The 20680-nt window shown below is 35.0% G+C and overlaps 1 protein-coding gene across 1 annotated transcript in view; it reads right to left on the bottom strand.

Annotated features, from left to right (window-relative positions):
* TLCD4 (TLC domain containing 4) overlaps positions 1-9834 on the bottom strand; it is a gene marked incomplete at both ends in the record, with an annotated part of 35227 nt that extends 25393 nt beyond the window's left edge. The window contains 3 exons of the mRNA XM_080692813.1: positions 1853-1911; positions 4233-4322; positions 9680-9834. Of these exons, the coding sequence (XP_080548939.1) occupies positions 1853-1911; positions 4233-4322; positions 9680-9834 (304 nt within the window). The remainder of the gene's footprint in view (positions 1-1852; positions 1912-4232; positions 4323-9679) is intronic.
* Between the last annotated feature and the right edge of the window lie 10846 nt (positions 9835-20680).

The following is a 20680-nucleotide window of genomic DNA, read 5'->3' as shown; positions in this document are numbered from 1 at the left end:
CAGCATATAATTTGTAACATAATATTTCTTGAAAGTATAAATGGTAACTTGTTTCTGGTGATAAAGTACTATCAAAAATAAATTTAAAATAAGTTCAAATTACTGATTTTTATCACAAATAATGATAGAAAAGGTACAAAATGACCAATTCATTTAAACACAAATTCAACAAAAAATTTTAATTAACAATGGTTGTAACTAAATATTAACTTAAAATAGTAAAAAATCACTCAAAACTATGACTATTAAAAGATATACCAAGAGAGAAATCAAGGCTTCAATTCTTCTTTTAAAAGGTCCTGAGTTTAAATATCATGATTCAGAAAATAGTTCACTTTAACAAAATATAAACTGCTCAAAATGTTAACATAATTACTTTCCTCACCAAGAGTCTAAATATGAAATGTAGACAGAGAAACAAATGGTTATCATGGAGGGAGACCAGGGGAATATTCAAGTTTTGTGGAGCCAGAACTTGTAGAATATAGAGGCTATTCTTAAAAGTAAAAATTACTATTATGAAACTAGATATGAATATTTAGAAAGAGAAATCAAATTATAAATTTTAGAGAGAAACCAATGCCACAACTATGAAAATCAAGCAAAGTAATATTGCATTATTGATAATTGTCTGATATCCTTCTCTAAATACATTTATTTTCCCTACATATTTAGGCTGTGCACCCACTGGTCACCAATTTCTATGATAATGATTTCATAATGTGTTCTAGATAGAGGTAAAAATGAACTCATTTTTCCTTCAGCTTGATTTAGAAAAGTTAATTTCAGTTTATATTTCTTGTTTGTAAGTTTTTTGGATTGCTATCTCATTTGGGAAAAACCTTAATCAAGTTTCTTGCAATCGAGATTTCCTGAGGAGTGACTATTCTCAAACTTAGCACTCATTAAGTAGTACATGTGGCATGTAATGGATTTTGTGTTATCCTCGTAAATGACATAATTTTGTGTCTACTGAACAAATCTTTTCCCAACGTGTTCACATGATTCATTTTTTAATTGGGCTATCAAATAATCCAAATTCCCATTCATTATTTCTTTTCAAAATTTATCTCTTCCGGTTACTAAATTACTTCTTTTAATAAAATGTAATTAATTTTAACAATTCATTTCTTTATCGGCACAAAATTTTCTATTGATTTAAGCCATTTATCTTCCTCATTTTTGTTTCATTCCCATTATTTTTATTGGATTGTCTTTAAGTTATTTAACAAGTTTAAAAATTACTAAATAGGGTTTCTACATAAATGTACAAATCATAGCTCTGCTATTTCTTTTTTTAAGATAATTCAGAATGTCTTTTCAAATTGCAGTTAAAATGGCATATTTTCAACTTAACTTCCTTTGACCTCATTGTAAAAAAAGCCATTCCAGCCCCATGCAACATAAGAGGAAATGTAACAGAAGGGGATATGGAGAAGAAAGAGTCCATTAACTTCACTGATTATGGCTAAAACAACTTAGTTTTGCAAATTTTACCAAAACATGATGGAAGACATTCTAAAGGCCCTAGCAAGTGAGGTACCCTGATGCTTAAACTTTATCAGCTTCCCAATAATTATAATGAAAAGAATCTTTAAGAACCTTTTATTAACCTTTGTTAACAACAACAAAAGGTCTGAGCCTGAGTGGTTTGACGTCCCATTCTGCAACTTGAATCTTCAGTGAGAACCAGAATGTGTTTAATATTCTACAGCCACCACAGGTATTATTTTCTCTTGTACAGATCCTAAAAGGCATTTCTCAAATAAACCAAAAACATAAACTATATAGTCCTTGCATAATTCCATGAGTAATTTAAAAAGAAACAGACAATAAATTAAATATCACATACCAGAAATGAGGTAGCCTGAAGCAATTGTAATATTCATTCTTGAAACTGATGAATCACCCCTGTAAATATTTTTAAAAGAATTCTTTTTAAAGCATGTGGATTATATATGAGAACTGTTTTTCTATTGATATTTAAATATACTTTAAAGGGCTAATTGGGTTATGTGTGCATGTATGTCTCCACCATCTTATATCCCATTAAGATGTATGACTACAATGCACCAATAAAAAATTAAAAAGTAAATAAATATGCTTGAAATGATTTCTATAGATTTTTCAAGTGGTAAGTTGTCATTTTCAATATAAATTGTAAAACAGTCACAGTTTAGCAAAAATGTGGTATTCCCGGTGGTACTGGCACTACCAGACCTATGCTGTCCCCAAGATAACTTGGATCCACATTCCCTTGCAGGTTTCCTGTCCAAGATGAATGAATTTAATCAAGAGATCTTTTGTTGCCTATACTTTTCATGAAGTCTACTCTATCCTCAAGCCAGCCTCCAAAATCTCCTTCCAGATAAATCATCAACTCAGGATAAAAACTAGACTGAGATACCCTAAAACACCTAAAGCTGGTCCAGAAAATGACTAAGAGACCCAGTACATTTTCTGAATCTATGTTTTGAGAGCTGTCTCCACGATCTCCTAATCCAGGGCACAGCATAGGGTCTGCTTTAAATGGGGAAGGCATCATCCACAGCACCTGTGGCATTTATGATAAATTTGGAGGACAATTGAAAAGCCCAATATAACTGATTTTAGTGAATGAACACTGTCTCACTATCAACCCCAGATCCTATCATAAACCTAAGTGCTTAAAGAACTGTTTTAGCCTAGATAATACTTCTAACTATAGAAGTAACTATAACTTTATATATGTGTTTTTATATATACACCCATGCATACATATGCTAAAATTTTACTAACACTTATGAATGTATTCTCTTATAATCTCTTTGCAAAAGGACTCAAGTGAGATTCCAGAGGCTACAATTTTATATTCCTAATTCTGAATTAGAGATTCAAAATACCTTAAAATATCATTTAGTCCACCTCTTATTTTAAGGTACCATAGTATAGTATTATTATTAGCATTCTTCTGAGGACTAGAGAGGGATCTGCCTGTTATCATACAATTAGGAAATAGTTAAGGTATTTTAGCCCTGATGTTTCCATTCTCACATAGGTCAAGAATGTACACTTTTGCCCTACTTGGACCTTTATCTAATTTGTAATATTAATTACTGGCAAAATTAATATAAAATAAAACTGATAATAGCCAAACAGCAAATCAAAATATTTAGTAGAAATCATATTTTCTTTATAAATTTTAAATTACAAGTGTGACTTAGGAAAACTGAACTTAGAATAAATCATGACATTGAAGATAAAAATAAAAAATTATCAAATTTTGTTAGGCTAATGCTTAACAATGTAAAGTGACCAATGAACCAAATCTTTCTTATAAAATTTATTTCCCAAAATAACTGATTCTTCTGACAATCATGTTTGTAAAATAAAAATAAAAAAAAAAACAATTGGGAAAGTCAGAAACTGTCTAGGCAGATATAAAAATATGACCAAGGAAATAAATTTGTATAATTAATTTCACTTTGAAAAATATTTTCCCAATAAAAATTCATCAACTAATATAATCCTGACAATAATAATATAATACTTATGAAAATCCTTATAGTCAAACAGCAGTGGTCAAAAGACCTGGTTAAATTGTCCTACATCTAAGAGAGCCCATAATTACCACACATTCTAATGCAGTGCTTCCACAAAACACGCCTTTTCTCTGAAATTAATCTGAGCTATAGGCCTCCTTATGTAGTTCTAGGAAATATAGTTGGCAAAGTATCTGCCATTTGAATGATGTTTAAGATTTTCAAAAGGAACCATCTTATAAAAGATTCTATTATTGCCAAACATAGTTTTTAGTAATTCTTGTATAGCTAAAATCTTCTCACATGGACATATATAATTCTTATATCATCTCTTTCATATCAAACACAAGTTTAAATATAAAGTCTTAAATAGTTACCCAGCTGACTCAATTATCTCATAATGACCCAGCTTTTCTCAAAACAGTATTTACAGTAACTTAGGTTGACTCATTAGCACAGAATTCTTATTTACCTTATTATCGTATTCTTACTTGTTTTGGATAATAACTGCAATACTAAGGCAAAGTGAACCTCATTATTTGTATTCAAATATAAAATCTCTTTAATACAATATTGAAATAAGCCTGAATATAAAACTTGTAATAAATAATATATCATCAATATGCTCTATTTTGAAATAAAGTGACATTCTTGTTAATAATTTATATCAAAATATAAATCAAATTGACCAACTTGGATAGAAAAGCTTACCAAAGTGGATCAGACTTAGTAGCCTCATCAAAAAAGAAAATGTACAGGCCCAAGATCCCAACCACCAAAGAATGGCATGTAGAAACTACCCTGAAACAAAACAAAACACATTATAAATATTTTAGCTCCCTTATAATAAGCTTTTACTCATTCTGGTAAAATAGTTAACATTCTGAAAAAGTTATACCTCAAAGCATTAAAATACAGAATTGATGTACATCTGAGTGAATAATACAAAATTGCCGTTTAGAAATTTTAGGCCATAACTTTATATTGAAATGAATAACCAGAAGAATGTCAAGGTCTAAGGTTTTGTGCTAAAAAACTGGTGAAAGCCGGGCGTGGTGGTAGACACTTGTAATCCCAGTACTTGGGAGGCTGAGACAGGAGAATATGGGTTTGCGGCCAGCCTCAGATACTTAGTGAGACCATCTGCAACTTTGTGAGACCCTGTTTCAAAATAAAGAATAAAAAATCGGGCTCAGGATGTAGCTTGTAGGTAGAATGTCCCTGAGTTCAATCCCCAGCACCACAAAAAAACAAAACAAACAAACAAAAAAGCTGATACATCTTTTCTTGGTTAAAAGTTCTAATGTAGCACAGTGGAACATGCTTGTAATCCCAGTGATTGGGAGGCAGAGACAGGAGAATCGTAGGTCGGAGGCCAGCTTCAAAGGCTAGCAAGACCCTGTTTCAAAACAAATAAAATAAAATAAAAGGGCTGGAGGTAAAGCTTGGGGGTAGAATGCCCCTGGATTCAATCCTCTGTACCACAAAAAATAAAAAAGTTCTAAAGTAGAATATACATGATGATGTAGTTAAGGCCTCTATCCTGCACCCTTCTCCCTCCACGGAGGGAGAGCTCCATCCCCAACAGCATCACTACAGGGAGTGCCTGCTCCGGTCAGCTGGAAATCCAAATCCATTGGCCTTCACCAGCTTCATATTAAAAAAAAAAAAAATGTCAATGGGCCATGACATGAAGATTATCTTGGAGGTTCCAGTTTTAAATGTCTATTCACAGGCATCATTGCCTTGGTTCCTGTAACAAATCTGTGCAAAGCCAAGGGCAGCTATTATTAGTGCTTCTATATTGTTGTTATGAAAACACTTCCCAATAGAAAAACTGAGGACCATAAAATTATACAAAAATATGTTTCTAAATGAAAGCAAAATGTTTAAAGATCTAGGTCAAGTTTTCTTTTATAGAAAGGTTTAGGTGGAAAATATGTTTTTATGAACATTGCTAATAATTTAATGACTCAACCAGTACTCAAGCTTTATGATATGCTACTTATAGAACTATACAAGATACTATGTAATTAGCCACACAATAAAGTTTTTTTAACCTAACAATTTCATATTTATCACGTCGTTACTTAGAAGTTTATAAATAATGCAGTTTTATTAGAATAAAGGATGAATAAATTTATACAGCATTGACCCCAAGTCTATAAAAATAAGATAAATTGTTAAGTTTGTTATTAAAAATTTCATTGTAACTGGAAAAAATCAATATACTTGATTTAATAAATGATATAACTAGATATACCATGCTAAACCAAATCTTTTAATAAAGATTTTTATTAATTTAGTGATTGACAAAGAATCTTTTGTAATACTAGAGGATCACTCTGAAATGTGAATAATTAACCCAATTTATGTGGTTTAAAAGCCTGGAATTTTCATGCCAAGAACACCTGCATTCCATTTGAGCACAGCAGGATAAAAATGTAAAGTCTTTGATATCAAGTAAAACACTCCATCTAAATAATAAGACAGGTCTCTGCTGCCACTAGAAAATTCTATGAAAGGAAAAACAAAGTCTCTCTTGCCAACCTGTTTTAGTGTTTAGTAACCTTGAGTCAAAAATTTTGCTTTTGAAAAATTATTTTTATGAGTGACATCCAGGTTTCAGATGCCCTTCTCTGCCAAGATGTCTTATGGTAAGTAGGAAGCATTACTTCCCTCAGATGACAGATATGGCATATTTTTCATCAGAGAAAATTAAATATTACTTGTTGTTGTCAAATAGCTCCTGTTTTCCATACTGAATAGGAAGAACAAACACCTTGTAAGCATACAGTATCTTGTAGAAGTCTACACTTTCAAGCTGGGCATAGTGACATATGTCTGTAATCCCAGTACTTCGGAGGCTGAAATAGGAGAATCACAGATGCAAGGACTTGTCTCAGCAAGTAGTGAGACTCATCAACCTAGAGAAAGACTATTTCAGAAATAAATAATAAAATAGGGCTGAGAGTGTATCTCAAAGGTAGAATGCCTCTGGGTTCAAGCCCAATACTGCCTCCAAAAATCTATATTTTCTGTTATTAAAAATTTCACATTTTATTATTTATAATCAGCTTCCTGGCAAGGCAAAAAGCACATTCCTCTGCATATAAAAAGAAACACCTAAATAGAAAGAGTTGAAAAAGTATTTGTTTAAAAAAATAGCACTTTAAAAAAATAATAACCATTTTTAGAACAGCAATTTTTAGAATAGCAATTTAAAGTTACTAATTTAATCTAAACAAGTAATTTGAGTATTGACAGTAGAAATTATATAGCTTTACAGACAAAAAATTAAAATTTTAAGAAATAGATTTAAAAATTAGTAATATTTCAAGCCGGGTGTGGTGGCGCACACTTGTAATCCCAGCACCTGGGAGGCTGAGACAGGAGGATCGCACACATTTGAAGCCAGCCTCAGCTACTTATTGAGGCTCCCAGCAACTTAGTGAGACCCTGTTTCCAAATTATGTATAAAATAGGTCTGGGAGTATAGCCCAAAGGTAGAAAGACTCTGGGTTCCACCCCCAGTACCACAAAAAAAAAAATTAGTAATATTTGAACACAATAGGACTTTCTATGCCATGGGTAAGCAACTGGATATAAATTCATTTTTTAAAATTATAATATGTAAATCTTATCTATATATATATAGATATGTTTTCAGAAAAAGCAATAACTAAGTACAATTTCTCACTAATAATTAAACTATTTTCTTTTAAGTGTACATTTTTCCCAATATTTTTCCTTTGTCCTTTTCCTATTTGATGGCTTAGACCATCAAATAGGAAAGACTCTTTCCTGGTTACTAGAGAAAATTCTGTATGTTGTATTGATGTGAATGTTTTAGGACTGGAGGCAGAATTTTAAGACATTGATACACATTTTACTATTTTTAAAAGCCCCATTTTCCCCTTCTTTGTACTTCTACCTCACAACTTAAATTCCATGTAAACAGGCTGGAGTAAGCATGAGTAAGTTAGACAGAAAAAGAGGGAGGGAGCGAGGGAGAGAAAGAGAAAGAAAAAAAACACCATCTGAATTATTAAATGAATCTTATATTATCCTAGATTCCTTCTTCAAATTGAAACTCAGTTTACCAAATGGTAATTTCTTGAATCATAGAATGCCAGTGATAAGAACAAAAAGACAATATTTTGCAATTTCATCATTTCATTTTCATCATGGTTTTTCTCTCTCTCCTTACCCTCCCTATTTCTTTGCATTAGATCTACCCAAGATTCAAATGCCTTTACCCATCCTAACCACAGAGAAAAGGAAATAAAAATAGTTCAAAATTTAATAAAAGAATGTTTCCCTCCCCCTGCCTTTCCCATCATTCCATCTTCAAATGTTAGAAAAAGTTTTTTAAATAATGATATCTCTGATATATCACATTTGGACAATGTTTTTGTGCTGGTGTTTAGACAGAAAAATTACACCTCTTATTTAAAAAAAAAGATATAATAAAATAATTCTTGGTTTGGGGGTTAAAAGTACTGCAGTTCTGAAGTATACATATCAGAGTGAAATGCAAAAGAAAACAATTCATTCTGGGTTATAAAAGTAAATGCCTGAAAAATGATTTGGCTGAAAGACAAGGGATTCCAGGTCAAATATGGCCATTCTCAAATAAATCCTTAGACATGGGCAGAAGTTGTTAAATCTTAAAAGAAAATTTCAGTGAAGAATAATGTCACAAGTTTGAGACTTACTAAATAAATTTATAGTTAGCATTAACTTCAATTAAATAACAACAATAAAAAATATCCAAATGGCTGCTGTAATGTTTAGACGCATAAATACTCTAAAGCAAGAAAAGCAGAAGTCAGAGTTTTTCTGCATTTGAACTCTTGCGAGACTTAGTTGTGCAAACACACACAAAACTTGCAAAGGGCCAATGAAAACTCCAGATTTTTTCATCCATAAACTAATTCTTTTTCCTTTTTAAAAAAAAATTTGGTGCTGCTTTTGTTAAATAGTAAAAGGAAGTTTTACTTTAGAATTGCTTAATAAGAGAAATTCTAGAGGGTTCCAAATTATAATGAAAGGTTCATTTAAAAAAATACAAATGTGCAGGTCATATACTATGTCCTCTGGTTGTAGAGCTTAACTGATCTAGGTCTGACTGAGCTAGCTGATACCACATACAAGCTACTCAGAACTCATGTTTGTTTCCTTCCTTCCTTCCTTCCTTTCTTTCTTCCTTCCTTCCTTCCTTCCTTCCTTCCTTCCTTCCTTCCTTCTTCCTTCCTTCCTTCCTTCCTTCCTTCCTTCCTTCCTTTCTGGTACTAGAGATTGAACCTAGGGGCATTCTACCTCCAAGCTATACCCCAGCCCTATTTTTTAGGGTCTCACTGAGTTGCAAAGGGCCTCTCTAAGTAGCTGAGGCTGTCCACAAACTGCAATCCTCCAGTCTCAGCCTCACAAATGCTGGGATTACAAGCGTGCGCTACCACGCCTGGCTCCATGTTTTCTTCTGTTATCATTGCCAAAGAGTATGTGTTTTCTACTTCAAAGATTAGATTTCTGGGAAATATGCAAAACCACAAACTTCCAGTTAACTGGAGTCTACTAAATCTTTCCATACTTCCCTAGAAAGTTAAATTTTTCCTAACATCTTTCAATATTAGAATTCTTAAAATTTTTCTTGTATGAGATCTATTTGTCTTTCATTTTTCAGGTCAAATAAAGAATGACCTTGAATTTTGTTATATTTTAATTGAAAAACTTTGGGGGAGGAGTTCTATCTCTAAACTACACCCCAAGTCCTATTTTTTTTTTTTGAAACAGGGTCTCAAAGGATGTGCTTTACCTTGAGTTCCATTCGATCTCTTTTCAAGGTTGAGATTATTAAAACCTGGAGAAACTTTTGCTGAAAACCAGTAACTTACAAAGTGAAAAAGAAGCTGAAAGGCAAGAAAGCTCATACAAATCATGCTGGTGACTGCTTTGGTGTTGGTGGTATCCATGCTGATGGAAAGTCTCACTACTTGCTGAGGTTGGCTTCAAACCTCCCATCCTGTCTCAGCCTCTCAATTACTGGGATTACAAGAGTACACCACCATACTGGCTTGAAAAACTTCTAAAAATGTTTTTATTTATTTCATAAAACTAGTTTTTCTTTAAGTTGATTAGATTTTTGTTTGTTTTACCTTGAGTTCCATTCAATCTTCTTTTCAAGGCTGAGATTATTATAACCTGGAGAAACTTTTGCTGAAAACCAGTAACTTACAAAGTGAAAAAGAAGCTGAAAGGCAAGAAAGCTCGTACAAAGCGTGCTGGTGACCACTTTGGTGTTGGTGTCCATATTTCTTCAATCTGTTAAGAAAAAGGATCGCTATAAATTGCTATCTCATGATAAACCTATATTAACTCTTTAATTTTAAAGAGCATGTGCTTCTATTTCTAGTAATTTTTAAAATATAGCACAAATATAAGAATATAAAGAACTTATAAATGAAAAATTTATTATGTTAAATATCTCAATATTTTAAATTTCAGAAGACATTTGAATGTCATGATATTCAAAATTGTGTAAGTTTTATTCGAATTTAACAGTAAAAAGGAATTTCAAGTACTGTAACAAAGTATTTTAATAATATTAGATTAAATCAACCACTTTCTCTATGACTCAATTTTTTTTTTCATCTATAAAGTGGAAGTTAGGTAATTTCTAAGAAACAAGCCCAAAATCACAGAACTAACATTGCCTACAATAACAAAACAAAGAATAAATAGAAATTTACTCTATGGAGGGACAAACAACATTTAAAACTAAATTAAATCTTAAGAATAACACAGTCTTAGGGAAAAAACTGTACTCCTAAAGCTACTTAAATCAGTATTTAATATTTTTTCCATAGACCAAAAAGACTCCCTGGGCTTTTTATTTTTAAAAAATATTTTTAAAAGACCTTCAGGTTTTAGGATAGAGATAGCACAAATAGCAATATGCATAACACACACACACACACACACACACACACACACAGACTTAAGGTATGCTTTCTATCTCACTGAATAGACTTGGCTCCTGGGTGGTGGGGCACTAAAGCATTTGCTCATACCAGCAAATACAGTATTTCTATGGCTCTATCTTTGATAGCACTGATCCTAAAATGAAAAGGAAATGAATCAATACACATTTTCAGCTGCCTATTGTGAAGAAATAAAGTCACCTACTGAAGCCAATTCACTAGAGAAAAATCAAGTCATTGACTATACTAGCAATAACCCCACTTCATTCCCTTCCAACCAGGGTCTCATAGTGAGAATCAGCCTCCCACAGGGCCCCTTCCCACAGAAGTCATATGTGGGCAATGAATTGTTTTTGTTTTTCTTTTTTTTGGTGTGTGTGTGTGCTTGGTAAAATTATTGATATTGCAATTCTTCCCTGTGAGACTCCATTAACTTTATTGCTCATTTAGCTGTTTTAGTTCAACATGTGTTTATTGGGCATTTAAAATTTTACTTTGCGGCCTTTTAGTCTAGGTTTACTATTAACCAAATAATACATAAAAGTAAGTTTTTCACATAAATTAAATATGATTCTAGTTTGCTAAGTGAGATTTAAAGGGGAAATGGTTTCCAATGACTAGCACAATCAGGGATCTGAGGCCAGGTGATCAGGTAATTTAAAAATATGGAACCAGCAATCAGAAGAGAGAGCCTAACTGAAATGTAAGGATGGTTTTTCCTGAAGGATTTTGATGCTGCCGCTGGCCCTAGGGCAGTACATGGGCATAGGATGCTCATTTACTTTTGTTAACATTTAATATATACAATAATCATTTCATGAATATTTGTTAAAAGTTGTCATAAAACTTATTTATATCACTGTGACATGATCCAGTTAATGAATTGCTATTTTAACAAGTGCATTGAAAAACACATAATTCATCAGTAAGAAATTTATCATCCCTACCAGAACATAGTTTCATTAAGTTTTTGTTATACTGGATAAATATTTTAAATTTTCAACAAACTTATTTTTAGTTAAGTCTTTGGGGTACATGTTGAGTCTTCCTTTGCAAAAATATTTCATTTAAAACTAAATAAGGCCGGGCATGGTGGTGCACGCTTGTAATCCCTACGCTTGGGAGGCAGAGACAGGAGGATCACGCAGGTTTGAAGCCAGCCTCACTGGCTTAAGAGACCGTTTCCAAAAAAAAAAAAAAAAAAAAGGCCTGGGAGTGTGTAGCCCGGAGGAAGAAGGACTTCCAGGAACCCCAGTACTAATTAAATTGTCCTACTTCTAGCTTTGCTTCTTAATAAGCAGTTGCTTGCTTAATCAGTCATGTCAAATCAAACACAAATACAGAGGTTTTTATAAATTTCCTCAGAAAACCAAGGCTTCTAGTAGGAAGCAGCTGTCCTGCTCATTCACTTTACATGAATCAGGCAAGAAAATGATACAATGAATAAGATCAAATGATGCTCATTACTAACATAAATAAAAGGCCTCTGACACTATGGTGGTTATTCAGCATTGGAACACACAGGAAAAGCACTAGGCCTAATCCATACACCTCTCTATGTGGCTAGCAGCTGGAAGAGGCCAGGACTTACGGTGTCCTACAGATATGGGAAATATTTCTGGAACCACTTACAAGAGTGTCTAGACATGGACTCAAACACATAATTAGCCCATCTTGATTCATGGAAATTGTGGACAACACAGAAACTCTTCCAGAGACCTACTATATATCATAATGTTTATATTTGTCCTCCGAGAGAGTATAAACTTTCATTGAAGCTGGTTTCTTCAATGAAATGAAGAAAAGAATATCAAAGCTCTCCACTAGCAGCTCTGAAAGCCCTCTTCTTCCAGCAGGACACTCCCAGAAGCGGGGCCCCCCAGACAAAACAGCCAGAGCTGATTCAGTCTTCCCTTGGTCCAACAGTCCACCCAACACCATCACCTATTTACCACAGACTGGGCATTGTGCTGGTGTTTAGAACACTGAATGGGAGACATGATTACAAGTCTGTAGGGAAGCAAAGAAATCAATTCCCACCACAGAAAGTAGTAAGTTCAGGGGGTTACAGGGACACTGCCAGCACAGATGACACCTAAACAGTGAGGCATATCCAAAGGTATTCAAGGTGAACTAAAAGGATATCTTCTCTTCTACTAAAATCCCAATAAGGTGCTTTGAGAGTGAAGCCCAAAAGACTCACTTCCACTATGGTGAGATTTAAACAACTTCCCCTCCTGCAACCACAACTACTACTCTTCTGCCCTTCTGCTCATCTTTCCTCTGTAAATACAGGGATTCCTTGGGCAATATGTCTGAGACACCATACCATTTACACACACACACCCCTCTTCTCCAGGTGAGGGCCACTGCTGCATTTTTTTATCAGTAAAAAACCCTTAAAGAGAGGGATATTTATTCATAGTTTTTTGGGTTTGTTTGTTTGTTTGTTTTTTGTGTGTGTGTGTGTGTGTGTGTGTGTGTGTGTGTGTGTGTGTGTGTGTGTGTGTTGCTGATTGAACCCACGGGCATTCTACCTCCAAGCTACACCCCAAGACCAATTTCTTATTCTTTATTTTGAAACAGGGTCTCACTAAGCTGCGGAGGGCCTACATACCTGAGGCTAGCTGCAAACCCAGATCCTCCTTTCTCAGCCTCCCAAGTACTGGGATTACAAGCATGCACCACCACACCAGGCTTTATTCCTAGGTATTTTATTATTTGTGAGATTATTGTGAATGAAATTGTTTTCTGAATTTATTTCTCAGTGGATTCATAGTTGGCATATAGAAAAGCTACTGGTTTTATTTTAGATTGATTTTGTATACTTTGTTGAATTTGTTAATCAGCTCTAGAAGTCTTTTTTTGGGGTGAGGAGGCCTTCTAAATATAGGATCATGTCATCTGCAAATAGAGATCATTTTAGTTCTTGTTTTCCTATTTGAATTCCTTCTCTTGCTTTACCTCTTTGGCAAAAGTCTCAAGGATTACATTGAAAAGGAGTGGTGATAATAGGCATCCTTGTCTTGTTCCTGATTTTAAAGGGAATTCCTAAAGTTTTTCCTTATTCAATATGATGTTGGCTTGGGGTTTTTTGCATATTACCTTAATGATGTTGAGTTAACTTCCTTCTATTCTAATCTTTTGCAGTGTTGTTAACATAAATGGGTGTTGGATTTTGTCAAACGCTTTTCAGCCTCTATTGAAATATATCATGTGATTTTTGTCCTTAGTTTTATTTCTGTGGTGGGTAATATGTATTAATTGGCATATGTTGAACCAGCCTTGCATCCCTGCGATGAAATCAACTTGGTCATGGTGTATAATTTTCTTGATATGGTTTTAAATGAGTATCACTAGTATTTTGTTTAGAATTTTTACATCTATGTTCAATTATGTTGGTCTATAATTTTCTTGAGGGAATCTTTATTTGGCTTTGGTATTAAGGTAATACTGGCCTCATAGGAGTTAGAAAGGATTCTTCTCTTTCAATTTCATGAAGTAACTTGTGAAGTATTAGATTGAATTCTTCTGTAATGGTTTTGTAGAATTCAACTGGCAATCTGTCTGGACCCATCCTTTTGTTTGATAGAAGGGTATTTTTTATCACTGCTTCCATCTTATTGCTTGCTATTGGTCAGTTTAGGTTTTCTATATCTTCCTGGCTCATTTTAGGTGGGCTGTACGTGTCTAGAAATCTGTCAATTTTTTCTATGCTTTCCAATTTATTAGAATATAATTATTTTGCAATACTGGGGATGAAACCCAGGGGCATTCTAACTTCAAGCTACACCCCCAATCCTATTTTTTATTCTTTATTTTGAAACAGAGTCTCACTGAGTTGCAGAGGGCCTCATTAAGTAGCTGAGGCTGTCTGTGATCCTACTGTCTCAGCCTCCCAAATGCTGGGATTATAAGTGTGTACCACCACACCCGGCAGAATATAAATTTTCAAAATAGTTTCTGATGACCCTCTGGATTTCCCCACTGTCTGTGGTGATATCTCCTTTTTCATTTCTGATTTTAATATAGAGTTGATTCTCTATTTTTTTGTTATGATGGCTAAGGGTTATCAATGTTGTTAATCTTTTCAAATAACCAGCTTTTTGTTTTGTTGATCTTTTAAATTTTTTTTTCATTGTCACTGTTGTTGTTATTCACTATTTCATTGTTTTCTGCTCTGATTTTAACTATCTCCTTCTTTCTACTGGCTTTGAAATTAGACTGTTCCTGTTCCTCCAGGTCTTTGAGATGTGTCATTAGGTTGTTTGTTTGGTGAGTTTCTGTTTTTCTTATATGAGTGATTAGTGCTATAAATTTTCCTCATAAACCCACCTTCAAACTGTCCCTCATATTTTGGTATTTTGTGTCTCTATTTTCAATTGATTCTAGTTTGCTTTATCAGATATGAGCGTTGCTACCCCTGCTTATTTTTGGTCTCCATTTGCATAGTATATCATTTTCTACCCTTTCATTTTTAGCCTATGGATAGCAATAAACAGTAAAGAAAGAAATTAAAGATCTTAGAAGATGGAAAGCTCTCCATTGCTCTTAGATAGGCAGAATAAATATCAAAACAGCCATTTTACCAAGAGTTATCTAGAGAGTCAATTCAATCCCTATCAATATATTAATTTCACTCTTCACAGAGACCTAGAAAAATCAGTCATAAAATTCATATGGGAAAAAAATCCAATATAAGCAAAGCAATTTTCAGCAATAAGAACCGTGAAGGAGGCCTCACAATTCCTGACTTCAATTTATACTACAGAGCTATAGGAATGAAAACAGCAAGGAAATGGCACAAAAACAGACACACAGACCAATGGAACAGAAATAAGATACAGAAACAAATCCACACACATATAGCCAATTGATTTTCGACAAAGGTACCAAAAACATATGTTCAAGACAGCCTTTTCAACAAGTAGTTTTGGGAAACCTGGTTATCCACTTGTAGAAAAGAGTTTAACCCTTACCCCTCACCTTGCACAGGATTCATCTCTCAATGGATCAAAGACCTGAAAATTAAATCAAAGACTTTGAAGTTACTAGAGGCAGGGCTAGATCCAATACTCCAACATATAGGCACAGGTAGAAACTTCCTCAATAAGACCCCCCAAATCTCAGGAATTTAAAATAAGAACCAATAAATGGGATAGCATTAAATTTAAAAGTTTCTGCTCATCAAAGGAAACCATCAAGAGTCTAAAGAGAGAGCCTATAGAATGGGAGAAGATCTTTGACAGGATAGTTATCCCCCTTATAGAGGACTAATATCTAGAATATACCAATTACTTAAAAGACTAGACACTAAAGAAACCCAATCAAGAAATAAGCAACTGAACTACATAAAATTCACAAAAGGGATACAAATGGCCAATAAATACATGAAAAAAGGTTCAACATCATTAGCAATCAAGGAAATGCGAAATAAAACTATGCTGACATTCCATCTAACCCTATTCAGAATGGCAATCATCAAGAAGGCCAAAAAATAATAATAATAAATGCTGGTGAAGATGTAGAGAAAATGGAATTCTTCTACACTGTTGATGGGAGCATAAATTAGTATAGCTGCTATAGAGATCAGTGTGGAGATTCTTCAAAAAACTGGGAATGGATTCGCCATACAATTCAACTATACCACTGCTGGGTATTTTTTCAAAGAGATTGAAATCAGAAAATCATTAATATATGCATATCCATATTTACAGCAGCACAATTCAAAATATCCAAATTATGGAACCAACTTAGGAGTCCATCAACAGATGAATGGATTACAAAGTATGGATACACACACAATGGAATCCTACTCAGCAATCAAGAGGAACAAAATTATGCTATCTGCAGAAAATAATGGACTGAAGAACATTAATGTAAGTGGGATTAGTCAGTAACAGAAAGTGAAGGCTCATATGTTTTCTTTCATATGTGAAAGCTAAGGAGTAATTGAGGTACCAGAGGGACTTCAGATAATGGAAGAGAACATTCAGCAGACCCAGGGGGTTTTCTGGGTGAAGTGGGGAGGGAAATTGAGGATCAATGAAGGAATCACTTCCAATGACTTTATGTATATATGTCAATGCCAATCTCAATACCTTGCATGGGAAAGGGAAAGAATGGAGGGGAGCCAGGGAAAAACCCCACCAAATTTTATTCCATGTATGTCACCATCACTATGAACTACATTATGATGTGAGACTAAAATGAAAGTATTTAAAAAGTATAAGAAAAGGGAGAAAGAGGGAGGGAGAAAGGTCTGCCTGTGTATCTTCAGCCAGTAAGCAAGAGGAAAGCTGAGGAAAACACATCTTAGCATTCTTTTTCCCATCCAAAAGGGTAAGCTCCCTTTCCGTTTTCCCACGTTGAGCTCAAATATGTATTCATTGTTCTCAAATCTCCAGTTCTCCCCCTCTTCTAACAGAGGAGGTTTCTTCCAATTTCACCAAGAAAATTAAAGATATTGGACATGAACCCCCTTAGTTTGCCAATGTTTCCTACCTTCACCCACCCTGAACCTCTTCTCTTCATGTTAAAGGCTCCACCTGGCTACGCACCCTATACTCAAAACACTGCTTATGTTGTATGCAACTACAGCCCACCACCAGCAGCACCAGAGTTGGATGCTCAGTTAGCCTCCAGATGGCTCCATGTAAGCATCCTGGAATGCCTCACAGCTCCATGTGGTCCGAGATGAACTTAACCCCAAACCAGCCTTTCCTCCCAGTCTCCATATCTCAATGAATGGCAATGCCATTCACAACACTTCCCTATCTTCCAAACTAGAACTGCTCAGTTATCCTTAATCCCTTCCTATTCCTCACTCCCTCAAATGATTGACTAACAAATCCTGATACCAGAGAACACCAAATGAAGGATAACTGGATTCTAGCAACATTCTGAAAGTTTATCATGATAGTCTTACAAAGAATGTGGCTGGGGGAAAAAATTAGGTAAATCTAGAACTAGCTGAAACACTAAGCCGTATGTAGGTCAATGATCCAAAGTAGACTTTAAAAGTAATTCTTGATAGCTTGACAGGTTTCTCTTTTTGGTCCTGTTTCAGTATTTTTAGTAAATATTTGTAAACAATCTACATATTTGTACTTAACCTACATGTAATACAGAGCTAGGAAGATAACTAATATACTGGTTTCACAGAATCACATTTTGTGTGTATGTTTGTGTGGTACTGGGGATTGAATCCAGGAGTCTTTTACCTCTGAGCTACACCTACAGGGCTATCTTATTTTATTTTTTATTTTGAAACAGGGCCTCATAAAGTTGCTGAGGGCCTAAATTGCTAAGGCTTTCCTCAAACCTACAATCTTTCTGTCTTAGTTGCCAAGTACTACACCTGTATTTGTAGTACACCACCACACCTGGCGATAAAATCAGTGCTACCCTGCACTTTAACCACATTGCCTTGCCCAACCAATTCTCTCATATTTCCATGGTTAAATTTCCAAATCTTACCTATTCTTTTCAGACATTGAATCATCCACTCCCATTCTCAACAGATAACCCCACCCTACTTAACAAAAACATGGAAGCTGACACATAAAAACTTCAATATTCCACTAGCAGTTTATTTGCAACTAGCCTAACATGTGTACTTGGGATCAGTCCTTTCTGGACATCTTAGAAATCTGTTCCCTTATCATCCCTTATTCTTTCCTGCTAAACTGGCTCCTCCATTCACTTTTAAACAGGTTCACGTCCCCAGCAAAAATAAAAGTCAACAGATATACATTTTTTTACTTTTTCAATCTTCTTTTCCCATATAATTTTCTCATGCACGCCCTCTCCGATCCCTTACCAAAAAAAAGCTGTGTCCATACTCCACCATCATTCCTCACCGCACTCTTCAGCCCACTCCCTTCTCATCCCCAGGCTCATCAATCCCCCGAAATGGCCACTGCCAAAGTCAATGGTGACACCTATGTGTAAGGGCTTTCATGTCATCTGACCTCTCAGCAACCTCAGCATGACCATTTTCTCCTTGAAATACCTTCTTCCTGTGCCTCCCTAACACCCCACACTTCTTCTTCCCAGCCACTAAGGTACTTCTCTAAGTCTCCAGACCTTCTCCGATTTGTTTCCTATATGATTTCATCGTTACACACAGCTTCAGTTACCATTTATATGGAAAAAATATCAAGCTCAACTACCAACTCCAGAGAATCCCCTGGAACTTTTATCACATACAGCCAACTGCTAGCTGTCATCACTACATAGTGCCTCAAAGGCACATCTAACCAAGACCATGACCTAACCCCTAAACTGGGTCTAGTTTATCTCAGTGCATAGTATTGCCATACATCCAGATCTGACAACCAGAAACCCAGAAGTTAGCTTCTTCAATACACTTTCAGCGCCTCCCAACTCTGACACCACATCCAATCTACCACCAAATCCTATGGATTTTGCTTCTTAAATAGCTTTCAAAAAGATTCATTTTTCTCAAGCTACTACATCACTTTTCTGGATTGTCTCCAAACTAGTCTCCGTGTGAAGAAAAGACTGGAGGGCTTCAGGGAAATCTTTCCTAAAAGCTGTCTCCAGTCATGTCACCTCCTTTCTTATCCCCAACATAAAAAAACCTCTTTGGTCTCCCAAAGCTCTCACAAGGAGGACTCACTTTTTCCAGCTGCAACTGCCACTTACCCTCACCTGCTGCACTCCAGATAATGTGGCCTTCTCTTCCTTAACAGTGTAGCGTTCCCTCATCCACAAAGCTTTTGCACATCCTCTTCTCCCCTCCCCCATGCCCTCCTCTCCACTCCCAAGCTCACTCCTTGCCTCTTCAGCCCATGAGTCAATCCTCACTTCCTCAGGGAAGCCTTTCCTGAGTCCTGTCAATACATCAGCTCACCTGATATCTGCCCTCAGTACCACATCCCTCTACTTTACAGCTGCAACCTAAACAAATGTCTCCTTCCCCACGAGGGTGGAAAACATGGCCACGTATCCTCTCACCATTGCACCCTCATGCCTAACACTGTGCATGCCGTGCAGCATGCACTCAAGAAGTGTCTGTTAATGGGGCTGGGATGAAGCTCAGGGGCCTGCTTTTCAGGTGTGGTGCTCTGGGTTCAATCCCTGGTTCTAAAAAGACAAACAGAAATGTCTTTTAAATAAAATGATAACAGCCATTCTTACATATGCCTTCTATTTTTCTAGAACCTCATCAATTACAGGGCCCTCATTTTATCAATATAATCAGAACACTGGAAATACATTTTTCTAAATTATAAGCCCCCAGTACTATAGCATGAAATACACTGATCAAAAAGATTCTCACCTCCAAATATGTCCAAAAGCAAAAGGTACAATGTTATCAATGAATACTGAGTATATTATTTATCTACTCCAAAATCCCTCTAACACATGATATGTATTCAAGACTTTCATGTGTATATATAATACTGTGTACTGTGTGTATATGTACTGTGTTTTCAAATTCTAACCAACTGCAGAAGTACTTACTCAATGAGTTGTTTACCATTGTTGGTAGCCCTAACATTCTTGGATATAAAAGACTTCTGCAAATTAAATTTGTAAATGAACACATGACTACAGCAGATGAGCTATTTGGTCAAGAAAACAAATACCCTATCACACAAAATATGTGCCTATCCCTCATTCATTCTGATTTTTGTTTAAATTTCCATATAGATGACACATTGCAATGATAGAAATGCTGATAAAATGTCAATAATTGAAAAGAGGCATTAAAATTCCTTAGTACAGAACAACTATCACACTACTCACTTTCACCTGTTCTTTATTGTAAAGACTGGTAAACATCTAAGGAAATATATATAAATGTCTCAGCTAACTGCTGCTAGTTTTTGTTATCTTTTAAAGTCATGCATTGACAGTTACCTAAAAAAGGTGAATTATGTGCACAAAGCATTGAATCTCTTTTTCTTTTCTGGTCATCAAGTTCAAGAACCATTTAGTATTAGTGTGAAAGTCTATAAAAAGTCAGCTACATAAAACAGTCAACCCAACTTCTATCAATGCTCTAATATTCATGGTGATACTGTGTGTGTGTGTGTGTGTGTGTGTGTGTGTGTGTGTACCCTACCACTGAGCTACATTCCCAGTCCTGATGGCACCACTTTTTAAACTAAAGCAAATAAGAAAAAAATGAAGACAATCATGAAA

Source organism: Muscardinus avellanarius, assembly GCF_963383645.1.
Source record: "Muscardinus avellanarius genome assembly, chromosome: 3".
NCBI lineage: Eukaryota > Metazoa > Chordata > Mammalia > Rodentia > Gliridae > Muscardinus > Muscardinus avellanarius.
This window is presented reverse-complemented; position numbering and strand designations above follow the sequence as displayed.